Source organism: Oncorhynchus gorbuscha, linkage group LG26, assembly GCF_021184085.1.
Source record: "Oncorhynchus gorbuscha isolate QuinsamMale2020 ecotype Even-year linkage group LG26, OgorEven_v1.0, whole genome shotgun sequence".
Taxonomy (NCBI): Eukaryota; Metazoa; Chordata; class Actinopteri; order Salmoniformes; family Salmonidae; genus Oncorhynchus; species Oncorhynchus gorbuscha.
This window is the reverse complement of record NC_060198.1, coordinates 30,205,826-30,232,800: the sequence shown is the minus strand read 5'-3', so window position 1 is coordinate 30,232,800 and position 26,975 is coordinate 30,205,826. Positions and strand designations below refer to the sequence as shown.

The window sequence follows — 26,975 nt, the reverse complement described above, 5'->3', positions numbered from 1 at the left end:
TCTCCTTTGGTTCAGGTGGAGGAATACAATCACAGGCATAGCTTTGATCTTTATCTCTTTACAAGCTGTGAGAAGGGAGCTGGAAGAGTTAAAGAGTGCCATCATACCACCCTGCATTTCTCTTTGGTAAACTCCGACAGAGCTGATAGAATTAAATGATAAGATACAATAATTCATTGGCTGTTGTAATGTAGTGGACATATGGTGATAATAGACCTCTCTCTGGCTCTCTTCTTGTCTGACATTCAAGGTAGATAAGCTGCACTCCATGTTCATATTCCCCGTGTGTTGATATTGATGTTTGACGGACATTTTCAACGTGAACTAACCACAGTACAGTGGCAGCAGGCAAACACAATAACTCCATTCTTCATTATTCTGTGCCAGTCGTATACATAAAAGAACAGGGGCAAAGGACAACCACATTAAATTATTACTTGCCTTTTTGAATCTACATTCTCAAAACAGTTCCTTGGCAACAGTTCTTGTGAAAATATTGTAAATAGCATTCGTATAGAGACAGGTGGTTGACTGCCTCTTATTGCCACATCATCTGCTTTTACATGCGGCATTGTTCCTCTCCTCACAAATGTTCTGTTTATCTCTGTAAGAATATCGCTTATACATCCCCCCCCCGATACGAGCGTTTTCATTCGACCCTTTTCTGCCAAAGGATTTCCAAATAACGGTATAGATGTAGCATTATCATTCTAGGCTATTGATTTGTTTAGGTGGTTTGATCAGGTTGTCTTTATTATCATCAACACGTGTGATAAAATATAGTGTCGTCTGGGTAGAGAAAGCCTAGCTACACTATAGAATATTTGAAGAGAATGCACATCATCCCTCTCCCTCCAGTTCAGGTCCCCCCAGTTCAGCCCCCCCCCCATTTCTTCTACACCGCGGCAGTATGTTTTTTGAACGCTCGTGGCGCTGTACATCTTCTGAACCACCACACAGACAGGAGTGAGAGACAGCCATGGAGAGGTGGAGAGCGGACTGTTTTCTTTGTTATTTTTAAACTCTTCCCATTCGCATCTATGACACGATTCACAGTGAGCTGTACAAGCAAAGATTTCCGATGCACTCGAAAACGGCAAGTAGGTTTTCACAGGTGAAGTACAGAGTACTTTTTTTCAGCTCATGGTTTGGGATTGCGGTAGCCGGAGATGATATGTGCCATCGCTTTGCTGTGTGTGTGTGTGCGCTAGTCAATTCCGATATCGAGTGTTCTATCTCTGATGCGTCTTTTATCGATTCTGAATGATGGTGGGGTGTTGGTCGTGAACAACTCTGAACATTCATTACCTAAGATACTTTCATTTTAGTAGGCAAATAGTGTTGCAAAGTTGTGTACTAGTCGGTCGGCTGCGGAAGGGCCTGGCTGTGTGTACGGAGTTTGTTTCTGCCTCCCCTCCCCCATCTGTTTCTGCTGCTGTGCTGCTCATACTCAGAGGCCAAGACATGAATGCAATGAATGTGGTGATCACTTCAAAGCATTAGGGATGGTGGGGAATGGGTGTAGTAATACAGTTATAGTAGCGACAGATTACACTCTTTGAAAATGTACGTGCATATTACGAAACTGAAGACCGCAACACAGTATTTGTGAATGTGCGCATGATAATACTTGCACGGTCTACGTGTTCACGGTTGGAATCCTATCACAGCCTGTTCTTGATAACGTGATCTTGCTATTTTGGTAAATGTGCTACTACGTAGGCTACATTGTGGTTTAATAGAATTTCAGCATCAATATTGTTACTTTTATTTTGTTCCAGTATAACGTCAGCTTCCTAACGTGTTTGTTACGTTGTTGCTGGAAGGCTATGTTGCTAAGTTAATTGATTCCAACGGTGTTGTTTTGGTATTGTACACAGTGAAAGTTGAGAATGGAAAAACGAATCCCACAACGAATTCACACCTAAGCTTTTCCCCCTGAATTTTAAATTGAGCCGTTTAATTGATGCAGTAAAGAGGGGAACTTAGATTTAGGGTTTGATATTGACATGACCAATTGCTTATAATGATTGCACAAATCATTCTGAGCAGCCTGAACTAATGCCCAGTGGTCAAAGCAGTTGCTATTAGCTAACGTCCACACCTACTGTGTCTATAAAGATCAAATTCTTACTTTACAATGAGACCTCTCAGGTAGCAGGCGCAGCACGTATAACACACAAATAGGTGAAACAATATCATAGATGCAATAGTCAAAAGTACACACAATGCCCAGTCAGCAAGAGATTGAGTAATGTGCAGCATTTAATTAAGAGGCACTGGGAAAAGTTAAAATCTCAGACAGTCTGTTTTTAAAAGTACCAGTTGGCTCAAAATAGCATAGCTTTAGTGTTTTTTTTTGTAGCATGGTCCAGTCTCTAGCAGCAGGTAATTGAACAGCATTTTCACCAAAGATACTGAGTGTCTTGGGGATTGCCAGGTTGATGTAATTGCTGGATCTCAGGTTGTTGTTGGTGGTGTGGAGTCTTAGTATAGTGAGCTGAGATAAAGGGAGGTCTTGCCGAGGAGGGATTTGTATATCAATGTGAGCCAGTGGGTTTTATGTCATACATGTAGTTAATGAATGACTATAAGTCACAGTGATGGGTTTGGAATGGGGCACTAGTGACAAAGCTTATGGCAAAGTGGTCAAGTACATCCAGTTTATCGAGGGTGGACTTTGGGGCCATATTGTAGATGACATCACCACTATCCAGGATGGGAGTATTGTCAGTTATTAGCACTGTGTGTGAATTAAGATTTGTTCTGGTAGAGAAAGCCCAGTCTGGACTTGACCTTTGCTTGAAGATTATTGATTTGTGTGTGGAACGATAATGCACAGATACCCAGGTATTTATATGAGCTGACATTCTAGGTCAGTTGGTGTCTAGATATTGAGATCCTTGGAATGTAACATTTAAAGAGAAGTACTACTCCTGCTACTAGAATTGAGCATATCACATTTTTGTGTAGATTCATCATCTCTGTCAATGTGAAAAGGAGAGATTGAGTATAGTTAGTGTTTCCTTGCACTGTGATGTGTAAAAGACCCTGTCTGTCCACTCCATAGTTCCCGGACAGCCACAGGGGAGGGCCACTTCCTCCAGGTCTCAGCAGGGACTGAAAATATTTGACTCAAGGTCGTCCTCTGATATGATCAGTCGGAGTGCCTGCCTGGCTGCATTCACCACACACAGCAGCCATGGTCACAGTCATGGCAGATTGGGCTCTGCCTGCACCCCGCAGTTCCTCTTTTAACCTCCAGAACGCTCTGCCCTTGTCGCTCTATTTCATGCTCAGGGTCGGCCCCTGTAGTACACTGCTCGGATCTGTGTCTGTCATCAGTGGCCTCAAGTGGAGTTTTTGTTCTCTGTGTCCTTCACATGACACATGTCAAACATGCACGTTTATTTTCTATAGTGAAGAGGGGTCGATGTACACATCTGTCTCTACTTCCAGGAAAAAACAGCAAAATAAGAACCTGACAGTTTTAAAGAATGGAAGGAAGAGGCACCCTACTACTCGGTGTCCATAACCCTTTTCCGTTCAGTTATTTTCAGCCAACCATTCCAAGTTAGAAATACATTCAATAGGATTGTGATGAAGCAGTTAGGCTATATCTGAAATTAGTGTTCTTTATTTTCGCTACCGCTGTATTTTATAGAATAGATTTAATCCACACTAACATATAGCCTAGCTGCAGTTCAGAAACCCAACAATAAAAATATATTCTAGAATCTTCTGATGTTAAGGTATTGCTGTAGGGAGTCATTAATGGAAGGTGCTAATCTGTGTGAACACATGACACACAGATCACTTTTTTTTGTGAGTATCGATTTCTTCAATGCCCTTTGCTTTAGGGGATATTGAATTTTATTTCTTAGTAGTCAAAATATTTTTTCAACCTTTTAAATGGGTGCTATCGATGTGAGCAATGAAATAATTTATGGCATCTCTGTTTTGGCAGGATTTCTTTTTGAAATATTAGACTTGTGTGAATTCTATGCTTAGACATAGATATTCAGTCTGCATTTATTTTCTCAGTATTGAATGGATTTCCAATTGGTCTCAAACGTTTGTTCTTTTTTACTAAGTTGTCAAAATGAGATAATAAACGTCTGAGTCATTGCCTGTGAATACGTTTAAACGTGTGTTTAAAGCTTCCACTCATTGTTGTTTATTTTTGTATTTTTCTTACAGGAGAAATTCTTTCACGGTGGCATAAGTAGAGGGGTGGATCTGATAGTTCTGCACGGTGGGCTGTACCGGGACGGGGTGTATGGACGCTGTGAACATGAGCGTGGGCGACAAGTTGGGGGGTTACCTGGTGGATCTGGGGGGCAGCTTCACTGAGGATGCCCCCAGACCCCCGGTCCCTGGGGAGGAAGGAGAGCTGGTGTCCAGCGATGGACGGCCCTACAGCCACGGCTTCTATTCTCTCAAGAGCCTCAAGAACGAGGCCTCCACGGCCACGCCAAGACGACCTGACCTGGACCTGGGCTATGAGCCGGAGGGCAGCGCCTCCCCCACGCCGCCCTACCTTAAGTGGGCAGAGTCCCTGCACTCTCTCCTGGACGACCAGGATGGTATCCACCTGTTCAGGACGTTCCTCAAGCAGGAGGAATGTGCCGACATGTTGGACTTCTGGTTCGCCTGCACTGGCTTCCGGAAGCTCGAGGCCAACGAGGGCCAGGGCGGGGAGAAGAAGCTGAAACTGGCGAAAGCCATTTATAAAAAGTACATCCTGGACAACAATGGAATAGTCTCGAGACAGATCAAACCGGCCACCAAGAGCTTCATCAAGGACTGTGTGATGAGGCTGCACATTGACCCGGCCATGTTTGACCAGGCTCAGACTGAGATTCAAACTATGATGGAGGAGAACACCTACCCTCTGTTCCTCAAGTCAGATATCTATCTGGAATACACCAGGACTGGGGGGGAGAGCCCTAAGCTCTACAGCGACCGGAGCTCTGTCTCTGGGGGTGGGAAGGTTTTACCAGGGTATTTGCCCACGCTGAACGAGGATGAGGAGTGGAGATGTGACCACGAGTTGGAGGAGCAGCAGGAGAGTGATCCCACTCCCAGCAACCGGCTCACTCAGAAGCTGCTTCAGGAGACAGCTTCCCAACGCGTCACCAGCACCAAGAGATTCCAGGACAGTCACGAGTACAGGTAAATCCTCTCTCTCTCTCTCCAGTCTCTACAACTATCTAGCTTCTCTGTGCAAGTGCTGAATTAGAAATAAACTTGTCCTCCCCCCTCTGTCCGAGTGCTGCCTGAAGTTGGACATGAAAAGTGGCTCTGAGTTTAGCACAGCGGACAGCTTAAGGTGAGAGGAATGCAGTGCAGGCAGAGGCCTTTAAGTACCTGTGATGGCGAGGCAGGGGTCAAAGGGAGAGCATTTGCTGGTTGTTAGAAGGTGGAGGCAGACGCTCTTTGTGTTCCCCACGCAGGTGTCCCGTGAATGGCAGGCTTTTCTAGTGGAAGAAAGGTTCTCTCAGAGAAAAGCTCAACATGATTTCTCTTTTGACTGTGGAAAATGGAGAAGTCTGGTTTAACTGCAGTCGAAAGTCAAAGGAAGCACTCCCGATATTTCTCTTCTGGATGACTAAAATAGGACTGTAAAAGTACGGTCTTGTTTATCTGTCTTCCATTCTTTAATCAATAGTAATATGATGCTTATGTTATATTTGACAGAAACCTTTGTGTCACAGCCTTGTGTCATTTCATTTGCGCAGAATGGGATTGTGCGATGTGACTGACTACTTAAAACTCTAATCCTCGTCCTGTTGGAACAGAAACAGCGCCTCTGGGCTTTTTAGTCCACTATGCAAAGGATTAGGCCTCCAAATGTTCCTGCCAAAGTCTGCGAATTAAATATCAATCTTTTTTATCAAAGACATATTCACACATCTCTGAATTTGTTCCATATTGGTCACTAAGCAAAGCTGCTATCATCACCAGTTGTGAGAAGGATACGGCGGAGGGATTTTGCAGATTTATTTAGCCTTGCTCTGAAATATGTAAGAACACAGCATTTTTACTTTTCAGATGGGCTTAAGGATATTCACCGTTGGCATTGTCTGGTGCAGAGATTGCAGAATTCTATCCCTAGAAGTTGACCCACTTTTCTATCAACAGTCTTCGACAAACCTTGACATATGCAGAAGATTCAGTAGCACTCTGTGCAGAGAATGTGTTGAAGAGTTGTGGTTGCAGGGCTGAAGGACTTGAAATCCGTCTTCAATTAGCCTGACTAAAAAAGTAACGTTTCCAAGTCTTTGTTTTAGTTTAGGACTAGTGTTGTGATTTTGGAAGTAGGTCTACTCAGAAATAGCACATTGCTTAGACTATTGGCCTATGCTAAGGAATATTGTTTTGTCTGACTTCAGTCTATTTGGATGCTCCGAACAGTGTTTTTAGTATAGTTATAGTGTATAGGCCTTTATGTTGCCTTTTCTCATTTCCAGCTGGCCTATAAATGTGACAAAATGAAAGACTAGGCTATTTTAAAACCACAAACACTCCCCACTCCACCCTGCTTCTGATTGTGTATTCTATGGCCCCTGGATATGATTTGCTTTAATTAGTGAGAGCAGTGCATTTTTTTGAGGTTGTTTTCAAATGACTATTTCATTAGGTCTAGTATTTGGCGGAAATTACAGAAATATTACCCTCCATTTTTAAATAGCCTTTTAGCATCACCCTTCGGGGTTTTGTGCAACTAAATTTTGCAGCAGTCAGATGTCTTTTAATGTGTGAAGACCAGAAGCCAGGGAATTAAAAGGGAGCAGCTCTGTAGTGAAGATGAATATGGAGAAAAACATATTTTTTTTTCGCAGTTGTGTAGTAACGCACAAAAAAAATGTGGCGGGATATTTGTGCGTTGTTCTCAGACGAGCAGGTAATGGCCTCATCCAGTCACTGTTCTTGTAGAGACAAAGCTCTCTGAATATGTGTACGTGCTATGACGAGCATGAATACACATTTTATATGAACCTGTTCATTCTGAAAGACTCATTTCAACCTGTCTGTCAACTCGTTCAATTCACCCCTGACTCATTTCCCACCGGGAACCTTTCTCCTGGTGCCCCTCCTCTCTCCAGGTCTCCCTCGGAAAGTAGTTTAGATGGTTTACCTCAATGACAATTTCTGGTATGAACAGGTTAGATATATAACCTCCATTTTTATGTAACCATATCATCTTCAGAGTAACTGTAGAGAGAATGTAATGAGTAACTTAGCTGTTAGCAGGTCTGATTCCTTCACCTACAGTCAGAAGTTTACATACACCTTAGCCAAATACATTTAAACTCAGTTTTTCACAATTCCTGACATTTAGTCCGAGTAAAAAAATCCCTGTTTTAGGTTAGTAAGGATCACCACTTTATTTTAAGAATGTTAAATGTCAGAATAATAGTAGAGTGATTATTTTCAGCTTTTATTTATTTTATCACATTCCCAGTGGGTCAGAAGTTTACATACACTCAATTAGTATTTGGTAGCATTGCCTTTTAAATGTTTTAACTTAGGTCAAACGTTTCGGGTAGCCTTCCACAAGCTTCCCACAATAAGTTGGATGAATTTTGTCCCATTCCTCCTGACAGAGCTGGTGTAACTGAGTCAGGTTTGTAGGCCTCCTTGCTCGCACACACTTTTTCAGTTCTACCCACAAATGTTCTATAGGATTGAGGTCAGGGCTTTGTGATGGCCACTCCAATACCCTGACTTTGTTGTCCATTTTGCCACAACTTTGGAAGTATGCTTGGGGTCATGTCCATTTGGAAGACCCATTTGTGACCAAGCTTTAACTTCCTGACTGATGTCTTGAGATGTTGCTTCAATATATCCACATCATTTTCCTGATGCCATCTATTTTGTGTAGTAATAATAATAACACCATTCCCTCCTGCAGCAAAGCAACGCCACAACATGATGCTGCCACCCCCGTGCTTCACGGATGGGATGGTATTCTTCAGCTTGCAAGCCTCCCCCTTTTTCCTCCAAACATGACAATGGTCATTATGGCCAAACTGTTCTGTTTTTGTTTCATTAGACCAGAGGACATTTCTCCAAAAAGTACGATCTTTGTCCCCATGTGCAGTTCCAAACCGTAGTCTGGCTTTTTGATGGCGGTTTTGGAGCAGTTGCTTCTTCCCTGCTGAGCAGCCTTTGAAGTTATGTCGATATAGGACTCGTTTTACTGTGGATATATATATACTTTTGTACCTGTTTCCTCCAGCTTCTTCACAGGGTTCTTTGCTGTTGTTCTGGGATTGATTTGCACTCTTCGCACCAAAGTACGTTCATCTCTAGGAGACAGAGCGCGTCTTCTTCCTGAGCGCTATGACGGCTGCGTGGTCCCATGGTGTTTATACTTGTGTACTATTATTTGTACAGATGAACATGGTACCTTCAGGCATTTGGAAATTGCTCCCAAGGATGAGCCAGACTTATGGAGGTCTACAAATTATTTTTCTGAGATCTTGCCTGATTTCTTTTGATTTTCCCATGATGTCAAGCAAAGAGGCACTGAGTTTGAAGGATTGCCTTGAAATACATCCACAGGTACACCTCCTATGGACTCAAGTAATGTCAATTAGCCTATCAGAAGGTTCTAAAGCCATGACATAATTTTCTGGAAATTTCCAAGCTGTTTAAAGGTACAGTCAACTGAATTATAAGTGAAATAATCTGTCTGTAAACAATTGTTGAAAAAATTACTTGTCATGCTCAAAGTAGATGTCCTAACCTACTTGCCAAAACCTATAGTTTGTTAACAAGAAATTTGTGGAGTGGTTGAAAAACAAGTTTTAATGACTCAATCCTAAGTGTATGTAAACTTCCGACTTCAACTGTATGTTGCTGTGTATGGGCAGGGCTTTGATAAACCAATCGGTGGTGATCCAGGGGTGGCTGCACTCCAATGTAAAGGGGAGTGACAAAGGACCAGTAATTCTTCTCTCGGTCCAAAGAAATGCCCAAGTCATTGGAACAACAAAAGGCCCTAGATCTAATGATTTGGCATTGAGCTTCGATCACTGTGCATCAGGAGGACAATTTCATTAAGTTTTTCAGGACACAGGTATTCAAAGGTACGGATGATGTCTTGATGGGCTTTCTGAGAGGTATGAGTAATGTTTTGGCCAGTGCTGCTTTGCACTCGGGTATTTCCTCATGTTCATCGAAAGCCATCTGGCCAACTCGTCGGCCGTAAGAAACGTGATGAAATGTCATCCATTTACAGCGGTGCACCCACACTGTCATAGCTAAACAGCAGGAAAAAATCAACCATGATGAAACCAGTGTTGGTTTGAAAGCACCTCTCCCCTCCGGCTCCATCTCTTTGCTCTCTCTCTGTGAGTCTGTGAACATTGACATCATGGCTGCTGCTTCAATCATGAGAAGATTCTAGATCATGGGCTTGAGTGCTGCCTGGGAATAATCATCAGAGGCTGCAGTAATCCGAGAGCTGCTCGGCTTATAAACGGATGCCTCCCTACCAGTCAGTAGGATGGATGGCCATGGTTCAGGTTCTGGTAGGAGGCTGCCATTTTCCCTGTGGTGCCCTGAAGAGAGAACACAGACAGGGTTTTTAGAATTGGAAGCCCTGGTTTCTAGGAGGCAGCAGGGGAAGCAGGCTTCCAGGTCAAGGGGAAACCCTGGTAGAAAGGAGGCTTCCTGCTCGGCGCTCGCTCCCGTGCCGTGCACACTCCTTAAAACACTGTGGCCTCCTGCAGCTGCCCCTTTCAGTTGCATTTCCTCTCGTAACGGTCCTTCCTGTAAATGAATCCCACTCATTTGAAACCTTGGCCATATAACGTTGTCGTTATCCACAACCACGTTGCACCGCAGCCACAAAATGTACATTTCTATGCGTTTGACGGCTCGTATTGGTTGGACTTGTTTTTGTTTGATAAATGTAGCATGAGGGATGCCGTCATGGTGTGGGTTTTGTTCCTCAAAGCAGTTTTTTTTAGAGCATCCGGAGCAAAGAAGTGTTCTCCTCAGAGTCTCTGTTTTGAGAAGTGAATTGATTTTTTTTTTTACTACTCAACTTTTTTATTTAACTTTTTATATTGAGTCATTTTTGACTTCAATGGAAACTCACTTTTTTTTCGCAAAATTGCTGACTATTCCAAATGAAGTACTTATCTGAGCTTTTTCCCTTCTTTTCTTAGTTGTTCACGTTATGACATTTCATGTTTTTGTTAGATTTGGGTTGTAAGCTGAAAGCAAATGTCATGCGTGTTCGCCATGGGTAATTCAGTAGACTTCCTTTTGAAGGGCAGATTATGTAATGGCTTACTGCTGACGGTGCTTATGGACCGAAAATGTAAAAAGGCCATAAGCATCATTTAATGACTAGAGTGCTTTAGTATTCAACTGTAATCTCTTTTCCAGTGATAAAAGCGGATAGGACTTATGGTTGATGGACAGGACTCTGTTCAGAAAGCATGACTATACACCTGTTCTTTACGAAGATTAGACCTGTATTTATTTCCATGTTATGTTGAATAGGAAGTGAGGCACGTTTCTGTCTTGTTTTTTTTTTCTCTGGGGGAAATTTGCCTCCGGGATTGTCGAGGAATAGTCTCTCACTTTTATTGCTCTTTGCCGAATAGTTGAACATCGCCTTGATATGATCCTGTCTGAATGTGACGGCAGTACCACTAGCCTCGGTCCTGTCATTTATAGCCAATAACCACGTTTCCATCCATACATTGTATGTGAGTAAAGTCATACAGTATAAAAAAAAATCAAATAACAGCTGTGATGGAAACAGGAAGTTTCAGTACAATTTTCTAAACGCTGACAGATACGTTGTTAGTTTGACATGGTGGGATCTTTTTGTTTCGGTAAAATGTTATTATGTGAGAAATGGTGGTGGAAATGCCTTTATGTGCAAATATGTAATAGCCATCATATCGAAGTAAACTTGGAGTCACTCGTTCACATGGTGTGTGTGTGTGTGTGTGTGTGTTCCTCCCGCTACGACTCAGGAGACAACACACTTTTTATTAGGCTACAAAGGAAATAAGTTACGATGAACTTCACAGGGCGGTGAAAGTGCACGGTGATCTTGATGCTCCTTTCCAATAAATGTCGAGGGTCTTATTCTGGTGACTTTGATCGATGCTTTGACTGCCGTTTTGACAAAATAAAAAAGCTGTTCTCTGTGATATCATCATGTAGACTAGCCTACCGCAGAGCCTACTCGATGTTGGCTAAAGCATCAAGACCAGACTAGTCACATTTAGCTATTTAACGCAAAACGTTTTTGTGGCGAAACTGTCGGTAGAGTTGAAAATGCGACGGGAATCACGTTAAACATTGACATTTTATTCGGGAAGCTGAAAATTGCGTTTTTTTTGTGTGCACTACGTCATCATGCGCTGATTTTTAAAATGACATATCCGTGACTATTCAGCTTGGTGGAAACACCACTGGTGGGAAAATGCGCGTGTTCACTTTGTGGATTTAGGAATATCCGCATGGAAATCTAGTTTATATCGTCATTTTATTCGATAGATTGGCAGTCTAGTTATGACACACATGCCATCTTCCGTTACGACTGCCATTGCTTCTCAAAGAGAACCAATTGTAATTTGTCATCTCTAGACATATTAGAATCTCATCCCTTTACGTACAGAATGTAGAACGAAAAGACATTCTTCAACCACTCTCCATTCTTCTCTTAATCCCAAACTGATTTACCACTTCGCAAAAGATTTTCTTTCTCTTTGTTTGGGCTAGAATATGGGCTGACTGATAGCCAGTCAGAAGTAGCCTGGGTTTTGGTTTGGTCTCTGGTAAGACTGAGAGCTTCAGAGTTCCCAGGGAAGGGACCACGCACGGACCACTTTAGGGATCTTTTTCAGTTTAAAGATGAAGAGAACAGAGGCCTACCCAGATCTATAATGCACGTGAAGGGAGCAGTTGAGGGAGGTTGAGTCAACGATGGAGGCTGTGGTGATGCGAGGCCTCCAATAAGAGTTAAATCAGCATCTCTACTGTACCTACCCTTAGAAACCCCCTGAAGGATATTCAGTATGTCAATGTGGGTGGTTTGGTGTGAAAGGCGTGTATTACTACAGAGATACTACACAGTAGTCTTATTTGGAAATGTTCCTTTTGTTTTAAATCTAAATGACATGTACATTGTCACTCAGTTCTTATCGGCTCTTATCCAGAGCAACTAACAACGTCCTTCCCTTTTAATGCTATGATAATACAGGGCAATACTCTTCGTGAAATGTACTTGCGTGTGTCTCATGTGAACCTGACTCTATTGTTTAATGGTGCTAATACACATCGTTGATTGTGTTATATCACGTGCTATGTATTGCCAATGACTTTGCCTTAATGCTGTCTCTCTGAATGTTGGCATTTCTTCCAGACGCGTGCCGTGGCGGGAGCCTGTCAACCCGTACTATGTCAACACGGGCTACGCCATGGCCCCTGCCACCAGCGCCAACGACAGCGAGCAGCAGAGCATGTCCAGTGCCAGCGATGTAGACACACTCTCCCTGACCGACAGCAGTGTGTACGTACTCGCACAGCCTCCGCGTCACCTCCCACTCACACGCGTGCACACACACACACACACACACACACACACAATCGGTCAAACTGTAATAGTACATACCAGAAGTAAGGGCAGATATCCTTCGAGAATGAAGGTTAGCTTCCCTGTTCCTTGCTATTCAGCATGAGGACCTTCACAAACAATTTTATGACATGTGAGTGTGTGGGTATAGAAAACAATAGTGAGAGTGTGTTATTTTCAATTTCACCCATCAGTATATCTGAGCTCTCCCTGGGTCGTATTCATTAGGGCACACAGTAGCAAAATGTTTTGCCACAGAAAACAGAAACGGGTTTCTCATTGAACAAGTTCAGGTAGTCCCTCTTTTTGAGTATGTTTTCTTCCGTTTGGTGCCGAATGAATAGGGCCCTAGTCTGACTGTAGTGCCTCCTGCTGCACGCAGACTGGTGCCATGGTGCCATTTCCGCATGTCTGTCTGTCTGTGTGTCACTGGGAGCAGCAACACATCTCTCTCTGCTCCTCTCCTCAGAGAACAGCCGTCTGTTCATTACCCACGCGAATGATCGCTGCTAAATGTCATTACTTATGCTAATTATAGAGCTATAAACTGGGAGGTACGACAGGGCCAAAGTATGTCATTTGAAGGCATGGACCTGTTACCCTTTTTAAATCAAGTTTCCCGGAATTCTGAGGAAATGGTGGAGAATTGACGGGAAAAGGTTGAGTAGATTTTGACAGGCTCTCATAATTGTGTTAAAGGAGTCGGCCCACAATGAATAAAAAAAATCAAATGTTATAGCCTACGTCTTATATGACATACCCACATTGCCTGACAACGGTTTGTTTCAGGGTAAATGTATAAGCAGCACCTTTGGAGGATCCCATTTTGGACACAAGCTGTTATTTAGCGCAGCAATCCCCTTTCTTCCGCCTTAGCGGGAAGCAGACTTGTTTCCTTTTAGAGTAAATCGAGCTAGGATGTGTTGGCAGAGGGAAGCCAGAGAAGACCGGAACAGGTGCTGTAAGTTCGGAGATGGCACGGGGGAACGCATGTTAAAGAATCATCAAAGGCTGCTCAGCAGGACAAAAAACGTGTGTCTGAAGCAGGTTAGATTAGAGGCCATCATTATCTGCTGTTTGTTCCACAGCTCCTGGCACAGACGAGGCAAACCCAGCAGGGCCACTGAGACTTGGGATAAAACAGTTCTTCGTGTTGGTGTCAGCGACCACACCAGCTTCAAAGTAACCTATGAGTTTTCTTGTTTTGAATATGTGTGTAAAATTGTCCTTTTTGTTTTTGTTCCAGAGATGGGGTACCACCATACAAATATCGCAAACAGCATCGACGAGAGATGCACGAAAGTGCCAAAGCAAATGGCCGTGTGCCACTACCTCATATTCCTGTAAGTGAACCTTGGTTTACCTGCACACACACATACACCCCCCTACACAAACAAGTACGTACACATACCTGCAAGAACCCCCCTCGCTCATCAAAGACTGCTGACATGGCTGTAACCTGGTATTCTAGAACCATCAGTCTCTCTCAAATGTTCCCATCTCTCCACCTTCCTGCGTTTGTAAGATGCCTGACTGCATCTCTCTCTGGGCCCGTGTAGGTTGTGTGAATAGCTCATAGTGAGGCTTGTGCTTTCTAAACTGTGCCTGGTGCTGTCCCCCGCCCTCAGCTGTCTGTCTGTGTTGAAGCCCATCAGACGGCAGTGTTTCTCCACTGTGGCAGTCCCGCCTCCCTGCATGCCTCTGCAGCTCCCTACAGGAGAACTCCCATCCTAATTGGGCCTCGGAGTCAAGAGTCCTGTTTAACAAGACTCTCTCCCTCACATTAGGATGCATTTATGTTTTTGTGTAGAATATAAATATTTTTTTCATCGACTTCTGTTTTTCGGTACACAGAATACAGAATAATAAAGAAACGAGCTATGCATCGCAGAATAATGGAAACGCTGTCTGTCTCGTCCTCGATTGTTCCATTTTTGTATAATGGATTAGTCCCTGACACATACTGCAGTGGTAATGGAGAGACGTACAGTGCATTTGGAAAGTATTCAGACATTCCATGGATTAAATAAAACAATTATCCTCATCAATCTACATAATGATGACATTTTTGCAAATGTATTAAAAATTGAAATACTTTTATTTACATAAGTATTCAGGCCCTTTGCTATGGGATTTGAACTTGAGCTCAGGTGCATCCTGTTTCCATTGATCATCCTTGAGATGATTCTACAATTTGATTGGAGTCCACCTGTGGTAAATTCTATTGATTTGATATGGAAAGGCACACACCTGTCTATAGAAAGTCCCACAGTTGTGCATGTCAGAGTAAAAAACAAGCCATGAGGTCGAAGGAATTGTCCGTAAAGCTCCGAGACAGGATAGTGTCGAGGCACAGATCTGGGGAAGGGTACCAAAAAATGTTGGTAGAATAGAAGATCCCCAAGAACACAGTGGCCTCCATTCTAAAATGGAAGAATTTTGGAACCACCAAGACTCTTCCGAGAGCTGGCGACCTGGCCAAACTGAGCAATTGGGGGAGAAGGGACTTGGTCAGGGAGGTGACCAAGAACCCGATGGCCACTGACAGAGCTCCAGAGTTCCTCTGGAGATGGGAGAACCTTCCAGAAGGACAACCATCCCTGCAGCACTCCACTAATCAGGCCTTATGGTACAGTGGCCAGACGGAAGCCACTCCTCAGTAAAAGGCATATGACGGCCTTCTTGGAGTTTGCCAAAAGGCACCTAAAGGACGCTCAGACCATGATAAACAGCATTCTCTGGACTGATGAAACCAAGATTGAACTCTTTGGCCTGAATGCCAATCGTCACATCTGGAGGAAACCTGGCACCATCCTTACTGTGAATCATGGTGGTTGCAGCATCATGTGGGGATGTTTTTCAGCGGCAGGGACTGGGAAACCAGTCAGGAATGAGGGAAAGATGAACGGAGCAAAGTACAGAGAGATCCTTGATGAAAACCTGCTCCAGAGCGTTCAGGACCTCAGACTTGGATGAAGGTTCACCTTCCAACAGGACAATGACCCTAAGCACACCGCCAAGATAACGCCGGAGTGGCTTTGGGACAAGTCTCTGAATGTCCTTGAGTGGCCCAGCCAGAGCCTGACTTGAACCCGATCGAACATCTGGAGAGACCTGAAATAGCTGTGCAGCGACATTTCCCATCCAACCTGGCAGAGCTTGAGAGGATATGCAGAGAAGAATGGGAGAAACTCCCCAAATACAGGTGTGCCAAGCTTGTAGCGTCATACCCAAGAAGACTCGAGGCTGTAATCTCTGCCAAAGGTGCTTCAACATAGTACTGAGTAAAGGGTCTGTTTACTTATGTAACTGTGACATTTCAGTTTTTAAAATAAATAAAAAATAAAAATCTGAAAAACTGTTTTTGCTTTGTCATTATGGGGTATTGTGAGTAGATTGATGAGAAAAATTTAATACATTTTATAACAACTCTAACGTATCAAAATGTGGAGAAAGTAAGGGGTCTGAATACTTTCTGAATGCACTGCATACACTGAGTGTACAAAACATTAGAAATACCTTCTCTTTCCATGACAGAATGACCAGGTGAATCCAGGTGAAAGCGATCAACCCTTGTTGAGGTCATTGTTAAACCCACTTCAATCAGTGTAGATGAAGGTGACTATAGATTATGTGGATTGTGTATATGTGCCACTTCAGAAGGTGACTGGGCAAGACAAATATTGAATTGCCTTTGAACAGGGTACGGTCGTAGGTGCCAGGCACACCAGTTTGGGTCAGGAACTGCAACCCTGCTGGGTTTTTCACGCTTAACAGTTTCCTCTGTGTATCAAGAATGGTCCTCCACCCAAAGGACATCCAGCCAACTTGACACAACTGTGTGAAGCATTGGGGTCAAAATGGGCCAGCATCCCTGTGGATCTCTTTGACACCTTGTAGTCAATGCCCTGATGAATTGAGGCTGTTCTGAGGGCAAAAGGGGGTGCAACTCAATATTAGGACGGTAATTCCTAATGTTTTGTACGCTCTGTGTACACTCATCGCTAATAGAGGGTAATAGCCACAGTAGAGAAATAATTTCTACAGCCAGGTCTTCTAACAGCCATAAAGCTACTCTGGGCTGTTTGTGTGTAAAACTTTGTCTGTGTTGGGTAAAATGAATATGAATCCAACTGAAACCAAATTCCAAGAGAAAATAGCAGTCAGAGCTGGAGAAATCTCCGGCTTTGTAATCAGCATGTGGACATATCCTGTGTGCTTCAGTGGGGCCCTGAGTAAAACGTCCCTCTACAATATTTAGGCTATACCCAGAATGTACTTTAATCTCTGTTTGCTGGATTACTACAACAATGCACCTTACAGGCTTGAGTTGTGTTGGGAATACCAGCTAAGAGCTGCATATTCCCAGCATCTTCCTTTTGATGAAAATGTACTTCACTCTGCTGCCTGTGATTAAACATGAAATGATGGGGATTATTTTGAATGGACAATCACCTTTTTAGAGATGAAGTCTGGTCTGTGGTGTACCAGTGGGCTTTCGCTGTGTTTTTCCAGACGTGGCGTGTAGCTCAGACGCTGTTAACCTTTATTTATCTAGGCAAGTGGGGCACGGTGTCACGCTGCGACATGTACCCTATGTTGAATGCCTGCGTCTCGCATCATACATCCTGCGTAAGCAGCCTATATCCGCCTATTCAAAGCCTCAAACCATGTCGACTCAGACCTTGTAGGTACCACATTAGCTGCTAAGCAGTAGTCTTCTTGACTTTGGTTTGAGGTTGTTGTTTTGGCACGTTCATTTCCATGACAGGTCCCCTGTTAGCGTTTCCCTGATAAACTGTAGACGTGTTTGATAAGTCTTTCCTCCCGTTTTTTTTTTCATTTTCTCCCTTCTGTTCTATCAACAGAACAGCGTCGTGGCAACGGGGTTTATCCCCCCCCCCCCCGGAGAAAACGGCAACGATGTTATCGGCAAATGGCTACCGGTACAATTTGAAATGAACTGGATATTGTGTGTTTCCCCCCTCTGTTAGCGCACCAACCGGATACCAAAGGACATTCACGTGGAGCCGGAGAAGTTTGCGGCGGATCTGATCAGCCGGCTGGAGGCGGTGCTGAGGGAGAGGGAGGCCCAGGAGAAACTGGAGGAGCGGCTGAAGAGAGTCCGACTGGTACGTTGTTGTCCGCAGAAGTACCGCCGTGCTTGTCGGTGTGATCCCTCTCCCTGGTGGGGCGCTATACTACTATGTACGCCCCCCTCCCCCCCCCCCATCATCCTCTTAACAACCTCTTACCATGTTCTCCACGGCCGTTTTGTCTGGTTGTCTATCATAAGGTGCACTGTAATACCTCTGTTGTTTGAAAGGACCGGGTCGATTCATTCAAAGGAAACCGACATTATTCCACCATGAATCATTGATAGAAGTGTGGCTCTGTTATCCTGGATCCCTTTTTGTCTCTGGCATCCGACGGAACACCTGTAGACAGCCTGAGCCCCTTTTGAGCCTGGCGCACTGTAATGACTTTGTTTGAAGCCAGTTGGAGCGTGGAGAAATGCCTGCGCTCACCGCAAATGGAATCTCTTTCGCTACACAGAGCCAGGTCTTAAGTCTCAAGGCAGATATTTTATGTCGTTTGGCCCATATGTAAGAGGAGCCGCCATCATGGAACAGTAGGTTTCTCTTTATTAAGAGCTGGTGGCAGACGGGAGTGTCAAATAGTGACTCTATTAACTGATATTCTTACCTAAATCAAAGATAAGCTAGTACCCCCCCCCCCTTCCATTCCTCTCCACTGCTCTCTGACCTGGTGTTCATCCACAGACTTACACCCTGATCTCTCTGAATGTGGCCTCAATCCAATGTTGATTGATGGAGAGGTCACATGCGGTCTAGGCATACTCCCTCAGTAGTGTCTGAAAGGAACGGGTCAATAGAGCAGGATAGCCTGTCATATTGCTGTTGACTGATGAAATAATTAGTCGTAAATTATACAGAACCTTTAGGATCAATGCATTGTTGCCACGGAGAGAGATAACTTAATAGGCGTTTTTCACTTGACTTTTCAACGCTCTGAATATTGGCCCACCTAATGTATAATTTACATGTTCAATAGCAGCAGTACGTTCCACTTCCCTGAGGTGAGAGTGAGTGAGAGGGACTCAGTACATCACATTCATTAGTAGATGCCTTTTAGCAGGATGGGCTCAGCAGGTCTGGATCTGGCCTCATTTTGGCACGAACAGGGTAACTGAGAGTGCAGAGCAATGGCCTGCACAGCTGCTCTGAGCCAGAGACCGAGAGCCAGGCCAGTATCTGCTCGCGCCAGTCAGACCCTCGTCAAAAAGTCCTTCGCTCCCGCCCAGGATTCCTCTACCTGGAGTGAGCATCAAAGCCTCCACCACATAAATTGCCCACTGTTATTTGCCACTGATTCCCATGTTGAAATGCCATCAAAGGTGTGTGAGAAGGGTGAGGCGGTGAGGAGCCAATGGGGGCTGATGTGTTTTAGTTAGGGGAGTGGAAGACCGAGTCCACAAATCCTTAGCAGTTCAGTTTGTTATAGAGACAGACCTGGTGAAATGGCTGTAGGTGTCATACAGTTAGTTACTAAGGCTGTGCGCGCCATACAGTTAGTTACTATGGCTGTGCGCGCCATACAGTTAGTTACTATGGCTGTACGCATCATACAGTTAGTTACTATGGCTGTGCGCGCCATACAGTTAGTTACTATGGCTGTACGCATCATACAGTTAGTTACTATGGCTGTACTTGTCACACAGTTAGTTACTATGGCTGTACGCATCATACAGTTAGTTACTATGGCTGTGCATGCCAAACAGTTAGTTACTATGGCTGTACTTGTCACACAGTTAGTTACTATGGCTGTGCGTGCCATACAGTTAGTTACTATGGCTGTATGCATCAAACAGTTAGTTACTATGGCTGTACTTGTCACACAGTTAGTTACTATGGCTGTGCGTGCCATACAGTTAGTTACTATGGCTGTATGCATCATACAGTTAGTTACTATGGCTGTATGCATCATACAGTTAGTTACTATGGCTGTACGCATCATACAGTTAGTTACTATGGCTGACTGCACCTTTGTCTAGGAACTAGTACATAGCAATATAATAGCTTGAAATATATCGAGCTATTTAATTGTAGTAAAAATCAAGGGTCTATTGAGCGGTAAGATTATGCTGGCAGACATGATGTAGAGCGAAATAGCTTTGCACCACAGAGGAAGAACATTGCCTCTGCAGCAGAGCCGTGATAATGCCACGGCACGTGTTAACACATGGTCTCGTGGAAGTGTGCCATCTGCTGGTGTGACTGATTGGAACAAATTGCCTTTTGCCTTTTGAAATGACTTTAGCAGTTGTTCTTTCATAATGTGGTGAGTTGGGGCTCCATTTATTTTCTTGGGAAATGACCAGACACTGAAGCTCATACATGTGGGTTGTAATTGCGATATGTCTCGATGTACAGCACAAATTAATGTGTAGGATATATTTGTGTATTATATACTGACGTGATCTCTGATATGTCAACTTGTAGTATTGCTGTTGAGTTGGGTAGTAACCATCTGCAGTATATTTAATGATCATTTATTTTTCTTTCTGGAAGGAGGAAGAGGGTGAGGATGCAGACATCTCCACGTCCACCTCGTTTTCCAGTCACAGACTGCCCCCTGGTGCCCACCCACAGCACTACAACAACCCCCGCTACTCTGACATTGGCTACAACGGCCTGGCGCTGCGTCCTGACGCCCACGAGGAGAACCCCGAGAGCATCCTGGACGACCACGTCCAGCGAGTCATGAAGACCCCCGGCTGCCAGTCCCCGGGCACCGGCCGCCACTCTCCCAAGTCCCGCTCACCCGACGGCTTCCCTGCAGGTGGCAAGGTGCCCGGACCTGGGATGCCACTGCCCACAGGCCCGGGCAAACACCCAGCTCGGCAGGGGCCCAAGGGGGAAGCTGCCAGCCAGCAATACCACCACAAACACGTGCACCACATCCACCACCCGGCCGGAGGGAAGCCCAAAGAGCAGGTGGAGGCTGACGCAGCCACGAGGGTCAATGGTAACTTCCACTGGGGGATGGAGCAGCACAACTATGGGTCCAAGTCTCGCAACTATGCTGACGGCATGGGCCCCAGCCCGATTGATCCTATGGGCTACAGGTACACACAGAGACACACAGCCCTTCATGTCTCTTTGAATTATGTTTTTAGTTCTTCCATGTCTCCGATGTTTTTTATTATACTTTTTTTATATATTTTTTTATTATTATTTTTTTACACTTGCCATTAACGTCATTCTCATTTTTATCACGCAATTTCCGTAGTAGCAAAGGTAGCACGCTATCGAAGCGGCCGTTTAAGAAGGCTGAGGAGGTGCGGACCTTTGAGGTGCCCGTGCCTCCGGAGGACGTGGAGAGGAACCAGAAGATTCTCCAGTGGATGATGGAGGGAGAGGCGGTCCGTAACAAGAAGAGCCCCTACGGGTGAGTTCCGGCTTTATGGGTCTTCCCCGCGCAGGGAATCGGTAACGTACAACCACAGTGATGCAAGTCATTTGAATTACCACTGATCTGTATTATGGGGGTACGTGTACATTTGGGTCAAACAATGACAAGGATGTCTCCCAGGAGCACCACAGGGTCCAAGAAGACCCCGTCGAGCCACGAAGTGTCGCGGCCCAGCTCTGTGGAGCGTCCCGGGGCAGTGCATCCGTGGGTCAGCGCCCAGCTGCGGAACAATGTGCAGCCGTCACACCCCTTCATCCAGGACCCCACCATGCCCCCCAACCCGGCCCCCAATCCCCTCACCCAGCTGGAGGAGGCTAGGAGGAGACTGGAGGAGGAGAAGAAGAAGACTGGGACCTTACAGACCAAACAGAGGTGAGTCGGCGTTACCTGGGGAGGAAGGGAGATGTTTCTGTCACAGCCTGGTTCTTCAGGTCATGTCTAGCCATCCGTTGTATTGTTGTAGTGATTGTGGCAGCCATGTGACTGGATCACCAAACTCATCCTTTTGGTAATACAGGAAAAAAGGAATAATGTTATCGAAAAGTAATGTTTGTGCTGAAACAGCAAATGTTGGGGTGAGCTGAGGCACGACGGGGTCTCAGACCTCTAAAGAATGAAATATTACCCCCCCCCCCCTTCACATTTCTCACTGATCAAACCCCGAGTAGCGTGATGCACTGACCGACCTGGTTTGCCGTTTTCATTGCACATCTGTGCATGATCCCTGGTGTGTGTATCCTGGTTGGTGTGGCCCTGTGGCTGGTCCGTGTCTAACTCCCAGGGTTGTTGGGTCCTTCAGGTATGTGATGGAAGTGACCCAGCGGGGGGCGCGCTGCCGCCAGGCCCGCCCTGTTCCCGCCGCTCGGCGTGGTGCCTGCCGTCTCTGACACGGAGCTGTCCGAGTACGTCCACTCTGGTGTACCCCAGTAGCCCTTAACAGCCAACCCATTGGTCACAGCAGCACCCCACCTCCTTCCATGTCTATCACCAGCAGCATCCAGACCTGACTGCTCTGTATCTGCACAGCCAAGCAGAGGCCTGTCTGTATGACTAGACTCCATAGAGCTTAACAGAGGCATATATGTTTGATGACTGGCATTAATACTTGTATCCCCATAATCTAGTAGTAGTTTCCTGTACAATAACATATGTGTGTAGTTTAGTTTTTTGTCAATTAGAAATTCATCTTTGATCTGATTATTTGCTTACGTATATAGGTGGGGATGAGAAAAGTCAGTCTCGCCTCTTTAACCATTTCTTAGTCAGACTGTAATCCATAGCTGCAGGGTGAGGGCGAAAACAGTGGATGACCGTGAGAATGATCAAACCTTTCGGCTTCACACTGGTGGGACGAGAGGGGTTAGAATGACATTAAGTGGAGAGAGATAGGGAAGATAGAACTGGAAGACAGGGAGGGAGGTAGTAGGAGGCAGCAGCTAGGGAGAGGCGTGTACTGTAAGCTGCGTGGGGCGAGAACGCAGAGCTTTGATGTTCTCTGTGTGAAGCTGCTGTTTGTTTGATGTCCCGTAGTTTTTAGTGATGTAGGGGGACAGGATAGGCTGCAGTAAGGAGCAGATGAAAGCTGGGCTATCCTGGCATAGCCCCTGGGCCTCTACAACCCCATCCTATCACTGGGCCTCCACCACCTCACCCCACACCATCAAACCCAACAACAGGCCCAGGGGCATGCAGTTGGAACACTACTTACTGTAGTAGCCTGCTCCCTGCTGGTAGCATTTCGGCATAACACCTCTTCATCACAATCTCATTTAAACTTGTGAGCATTTCCTTGCTGGAACAACATTACCCCCAATAACTCTGATTGATAAATGAATACTTTCCCTGGACAAGGTCCTTAGGGCAATATTACCTGTACCGGGAGTGCTCAATTTGATAGCATTTTAGAGGAAATCAATGCTGTAAAGTCTCACATTGTGGCTCATGAAGTATTCCAATCATGAAACCGATTTATTTTTTATTTGTTTGTCAAACAAATTTTTGAATTTATTGGTTGTCTCCTTTTTGGGCAGACCTCTGGAAATCAAACTAAGGCCCCCCACTAGGGGTTCCCGGCCCCCCTGGTTGATTATGCTTCGCCCCCTAAACAGTCATTCACTGCATAGCAACTCTGGTGGCTGTCACAGCCAAAACATTTCTACGTTGTAAAGAGGGAGGATGAGTGACTTGAAATCTTGTTTTCTTACATCAGATTCTGACTGAGAGGAAATTATACCTCTGGAAAGGAAAACTTGACCTGACAAATTGAATGAACCTCTTGCTTTGTTCGTTTGCAGACATAAAGTGACGAAGAAGCCCGTGTGTGAGAACATTACGGTGGCCTACTACTTCTGTGGGGAGCCCATCCCGTACAGGACGTCGGCCAAAGGTCGCATGGTCATGCTGGGCCAGTTCAAAGAGCTGCTGACTAAGAAAGGAAGCTACAGGTGAGGCCACTACTCTACCTGGTGAGGCACAGGGAACTAGATTTACAGCTTGATGTTATGTAACATTTTAGTCTATTGAACTCTGAAGTCCTTGAAATTGAATATCACATTTTTGTTGTGTTTCTGGTCATCTGGAAAAGGATGAACCACATTCCAAAGTCAATTTTTTTTGTCTTGTGTAAATTTGGTGCATAATAAATCACGCTTTTTCAATGAACTTGAACTAACAAGCAACTGTTCTCTATCCAACCGACTCTAGGTATTTTTTCAAGAAGGTAAGCAATGACTTTGGGGTGGTGTTCGAAGAGGTACGCGAAGATGACGCCGTCCTGCCCGTCTTTGAGGACAAGATCATTGGGAAAGTGGAAAAGATTGACTGACATGGAGGTGGAGAGGAAGGAGACGTACACAAAGTCGGCCTGCGATGGCGCTATCGACGGATGAGCTGTTCACTTGAGAGAGACGGAGAGAAAGTGTTTGATTAGAGGGAGGATTGGCAGGGGGAGAAAATGTACGGAGTAAGTCGCTACAGGAGGGAATGGATGAAGGGATGAGAGAATGAGGAGACGAGTGCGTAGTGGTCACTGTGGTAGACCCTTATGACTCCAAGGCTTTCATATCTGCTCAGTGCCACTGCATTGTGCAGGCAGAGTAGGAAAGCATTGGACAACAAACAAAAAAAAGCTGACATTCTCTCCTTCAGTGTCTTTCTGAGTGTAATGTAATGTAGCATTGTACAATTTGACTAGAAGAAAAATGCTATGGATCTGCTTACTAAAGCAGCATATTATTTTTGATATGACGTATCAGAAGGTATCCTTTCTAATATAAGCGTGTCATTTTTATATGTGTTGGTACCAGATGTGTACAGATTGTCTGTTTTTAAAACATAACGATAAAGTGTTATATTATCTATTTAAATATTTGAAAAAGCGGTCGTTTTAATCCTATTAAAGCGGTGGCGCTGTTCCAATTCGACGAGATCCAAGTGTTTTGACAGGGCTGTTTTTCAAGTATTGTAGGAACTATTACACAGCCCCCATGTTCTACCAAGTGCTTTTAATAGGAACACTCAACCTTGCCAGTCCTCTAAAGTTAAGTGGCATTGAGTTATCGTGCTGCACTTATCATTGTATTATGCATTAGTGTCAATGGCGCAAAATGAAAAAGGATTGCCTTCTTGAGGTTGCCCTTAACTGATTCTGCCTTCATGTTTTGCGTTTTTCAATTAGGAAGGGACATCCCCAGCAGTAGCTCGATCTGTGTCCAATGTACTGTACTCTTGAGGTCTATTAACTTTCCCCATAGTGTACGTATGTATGCACATTAAATACATTATTATTCCCATACCTGCAGACGTCTGCCAACTTAAATTGATCCCCACTATGTTCAGTAACTTATATTTTTGCTACATTTCGGCCTTAATCGTAGCAGATCAGGGCAGAAAATAACGTCTTTGATCAGAGATAATCACAACCATTTGTGTGTACATGCTGCTGACAGTTCAGATCCAGATTCTATTTACAGCCTAGAGCTTTTGTTAGACATTTAAGACCAGAGCCCATAGTAGAAGTCTCCTGAAGGTTCATACACGGGTGTCTGTGTCGAGAAAGGGTCTGTGTGCGGAAGTTTGTCACGAAAGTAACTACCGCGCTCAATAGTGTTGATCGTCTAATGTGTGTTCACATGCATCCAGAAAGGCTCCTGACCCCATGGTTTCACACTGGACAACGAAAGGACATAGTATATGTTTACCTAGTAAATATATCACAAATACAGCTGAATAATGACTTGTAGCCTTTCATAGCTCTATAGAGCTACATTTGGTGCCTGGCAGAAATTGTCTCTAGAAATAACTTTAGTATGGAATGATCTATTTTTTTTTTTTTTTTAATAGGTCACAATACACCAAAGAGAACAGTAGAAGTCGATGTGTTTGTCATCCCCTTATCTCTTCTTCATTTACCCTCATTCACATGGGTACTCTTTGATTATTCTCCAAATCCCTGTGTTGAAGTGGAATTCTCTTGTACAATTGTCTAGGGCAGGGCTCTCCAACCCTGTTCCTGGAGAGCTACCCTCCATGTAGGTTTCCCATCCAACCCCAGCTGTAACTAACCTGATTCAGCTCATCACTCAGCAAATGACTACAATCGTTTGCGCTAGATTAGGGTTGGAGGGAACCTGCAGGACGGTAGCTGTCCAGGAACGGGGTTGGAGAGCCCTGTTCCTGGGCGTTGTGCCGGGGGTCAGTGCAAGGCGGAATGTGCCAACAGTTGTGAATTAGGATGGTAAGGACCTTTTTCATCAGAGTGCTGTATTGCTGGGTGTTGTTCTGTATCAACACCACGTATAAGAGGACAATCTCCTTTTCTGAGATGCTGTTTTTGTATTTATTTAGTTGGATATTTTTTAAGAATCTGTATAAAGTTAACATACGTAGTGGACAACCCTCTATTGTTCCCGTTTAAAGATTTGAATAACCGTACTTTATGGTTTTATAGCGAGAGGCATTTACTCCATGATCTTTGACAATATTGGTACTCAGCCATCATCTGTCACGCTACAATGTAGAATTTGTCTCACTTGTTATAATTATTATTAGATGTTCACTGTCTGTATGTATTACCAATGGAGGGCAGTGATTCTTACTGTGAAAGCCCCAAAGTGAACTCCCCCCCCACTCATGGTCAATGAAATGTATATAAAGACCATCACAGAGTGCCTTTTATTGCCATCCTCTCATGTCATCCGCTATGTGATTCTCAAGTGTTACCAAGGCCTTGCTTTTATATTTTTATTTAGCGTCTTACAAACCATGTTCTGTTCAACTGTTTCCTATGTCACATCTCACTTTGGATAGAAACGTTTTGTGTAAATATGTAAAAAATATAATAATAATAATTTGTACATGTCATCAACCAGCAATTCACTTTAGGAGATATTCAATACCCCGGACCTGTTTCTTAGTGCTGAGTTGTGCGGTTATCATTTAAAGGTACTTCAACAATGAATACATGTAATAAACCTGAACTTCTCCATTACCTGTAGTCATTCAAATGTGTTAACTGATTTTAAAACTAACACTTTAACACTATAAACTAACAACACTTTATGAAATACTTAATATCCTATTAAACTATACTTCACTATAATGTGTTACCCACAAAGTAGAGTTACAATAAACAAAACATCTGCAGTGTTTGACTGGCACAGCTTCAACTGAAGGTGGCAGTCTTGATCCGCTGGCATTGTGAGCGTTGCTTGAAGTGGGCTGGTTCTCACCCGTACTGGTACCTGCACCTCAAGTGTTCTACTGCTTGACCACTGGGAACCTCTTATAGAATATTGGCTCTAGAATAGGACACCTAAATCAGGCCTGTAACCTACCTAGTACTGCAGTCCATGACCAGCAGAGTGAG

The 26,975-nt window shown here is 44.3% G+C and overlaps 1 protein-coding gene across 5 annotated transcripts in view; it reads left to right on the top strand.

Moving 5' to 3' along the window:
- Positions 1-26,597, top strand: part of LOC124015509 (axin-1-like) — a 32,987-nt gene extending 6,390 nt beyond the window's left edge. Inside the window, exons 1-10 of one of the 5 annotated variants that reach the window (XM_046330762.1) lie at positions 938-1,114; positions 4,201-5,175; positions 12,404-12,550; positions 13,860-13,956; positions 17,608-17,745; positions 20,206-20,762; positions 20,930-21,085; positions 21,230-21,481; positions 23,404-23,553; positions 23,813-26,597. In XM_046330762.1, the coding sequence (XP_046186718.1) occupies positions 4,280-5,175; positions 12,404-12,550; positions 13,860-13,956; positions 17,608-17,745; positions 20,206-20,762; positions 20,930-21,085; positions 21,230-21,481; positions 23,404-23,553; positions 23,813-23,933 (2,514 nt within the window). In that variant the 5' untranslated portion in view covers positions 938-1,114; positions 4,201-4,279 and the 3' untranslated portion in view covers positions 23,934-26,597. Of the gene's footprint in view, positions 1-937; positions 1,115-4,200; positions 5,176-12,403; positions 12,551-13,859; positions 13,957-17,607; positions 17,746-20,205; positions 20,763-20,926; positions 21,086-21,229; positions 21,482-23,403; positions 23,554-23,812 lie in introns of those variants that run through there. The other 4 variants (XM_046330758.1, XM_046330760.1, XM_046330759.1 and 1 more) reach the window with 4 other exon arrangements.
- Positions 26,598-26,975: the final 378 nt, after the last annotated feature.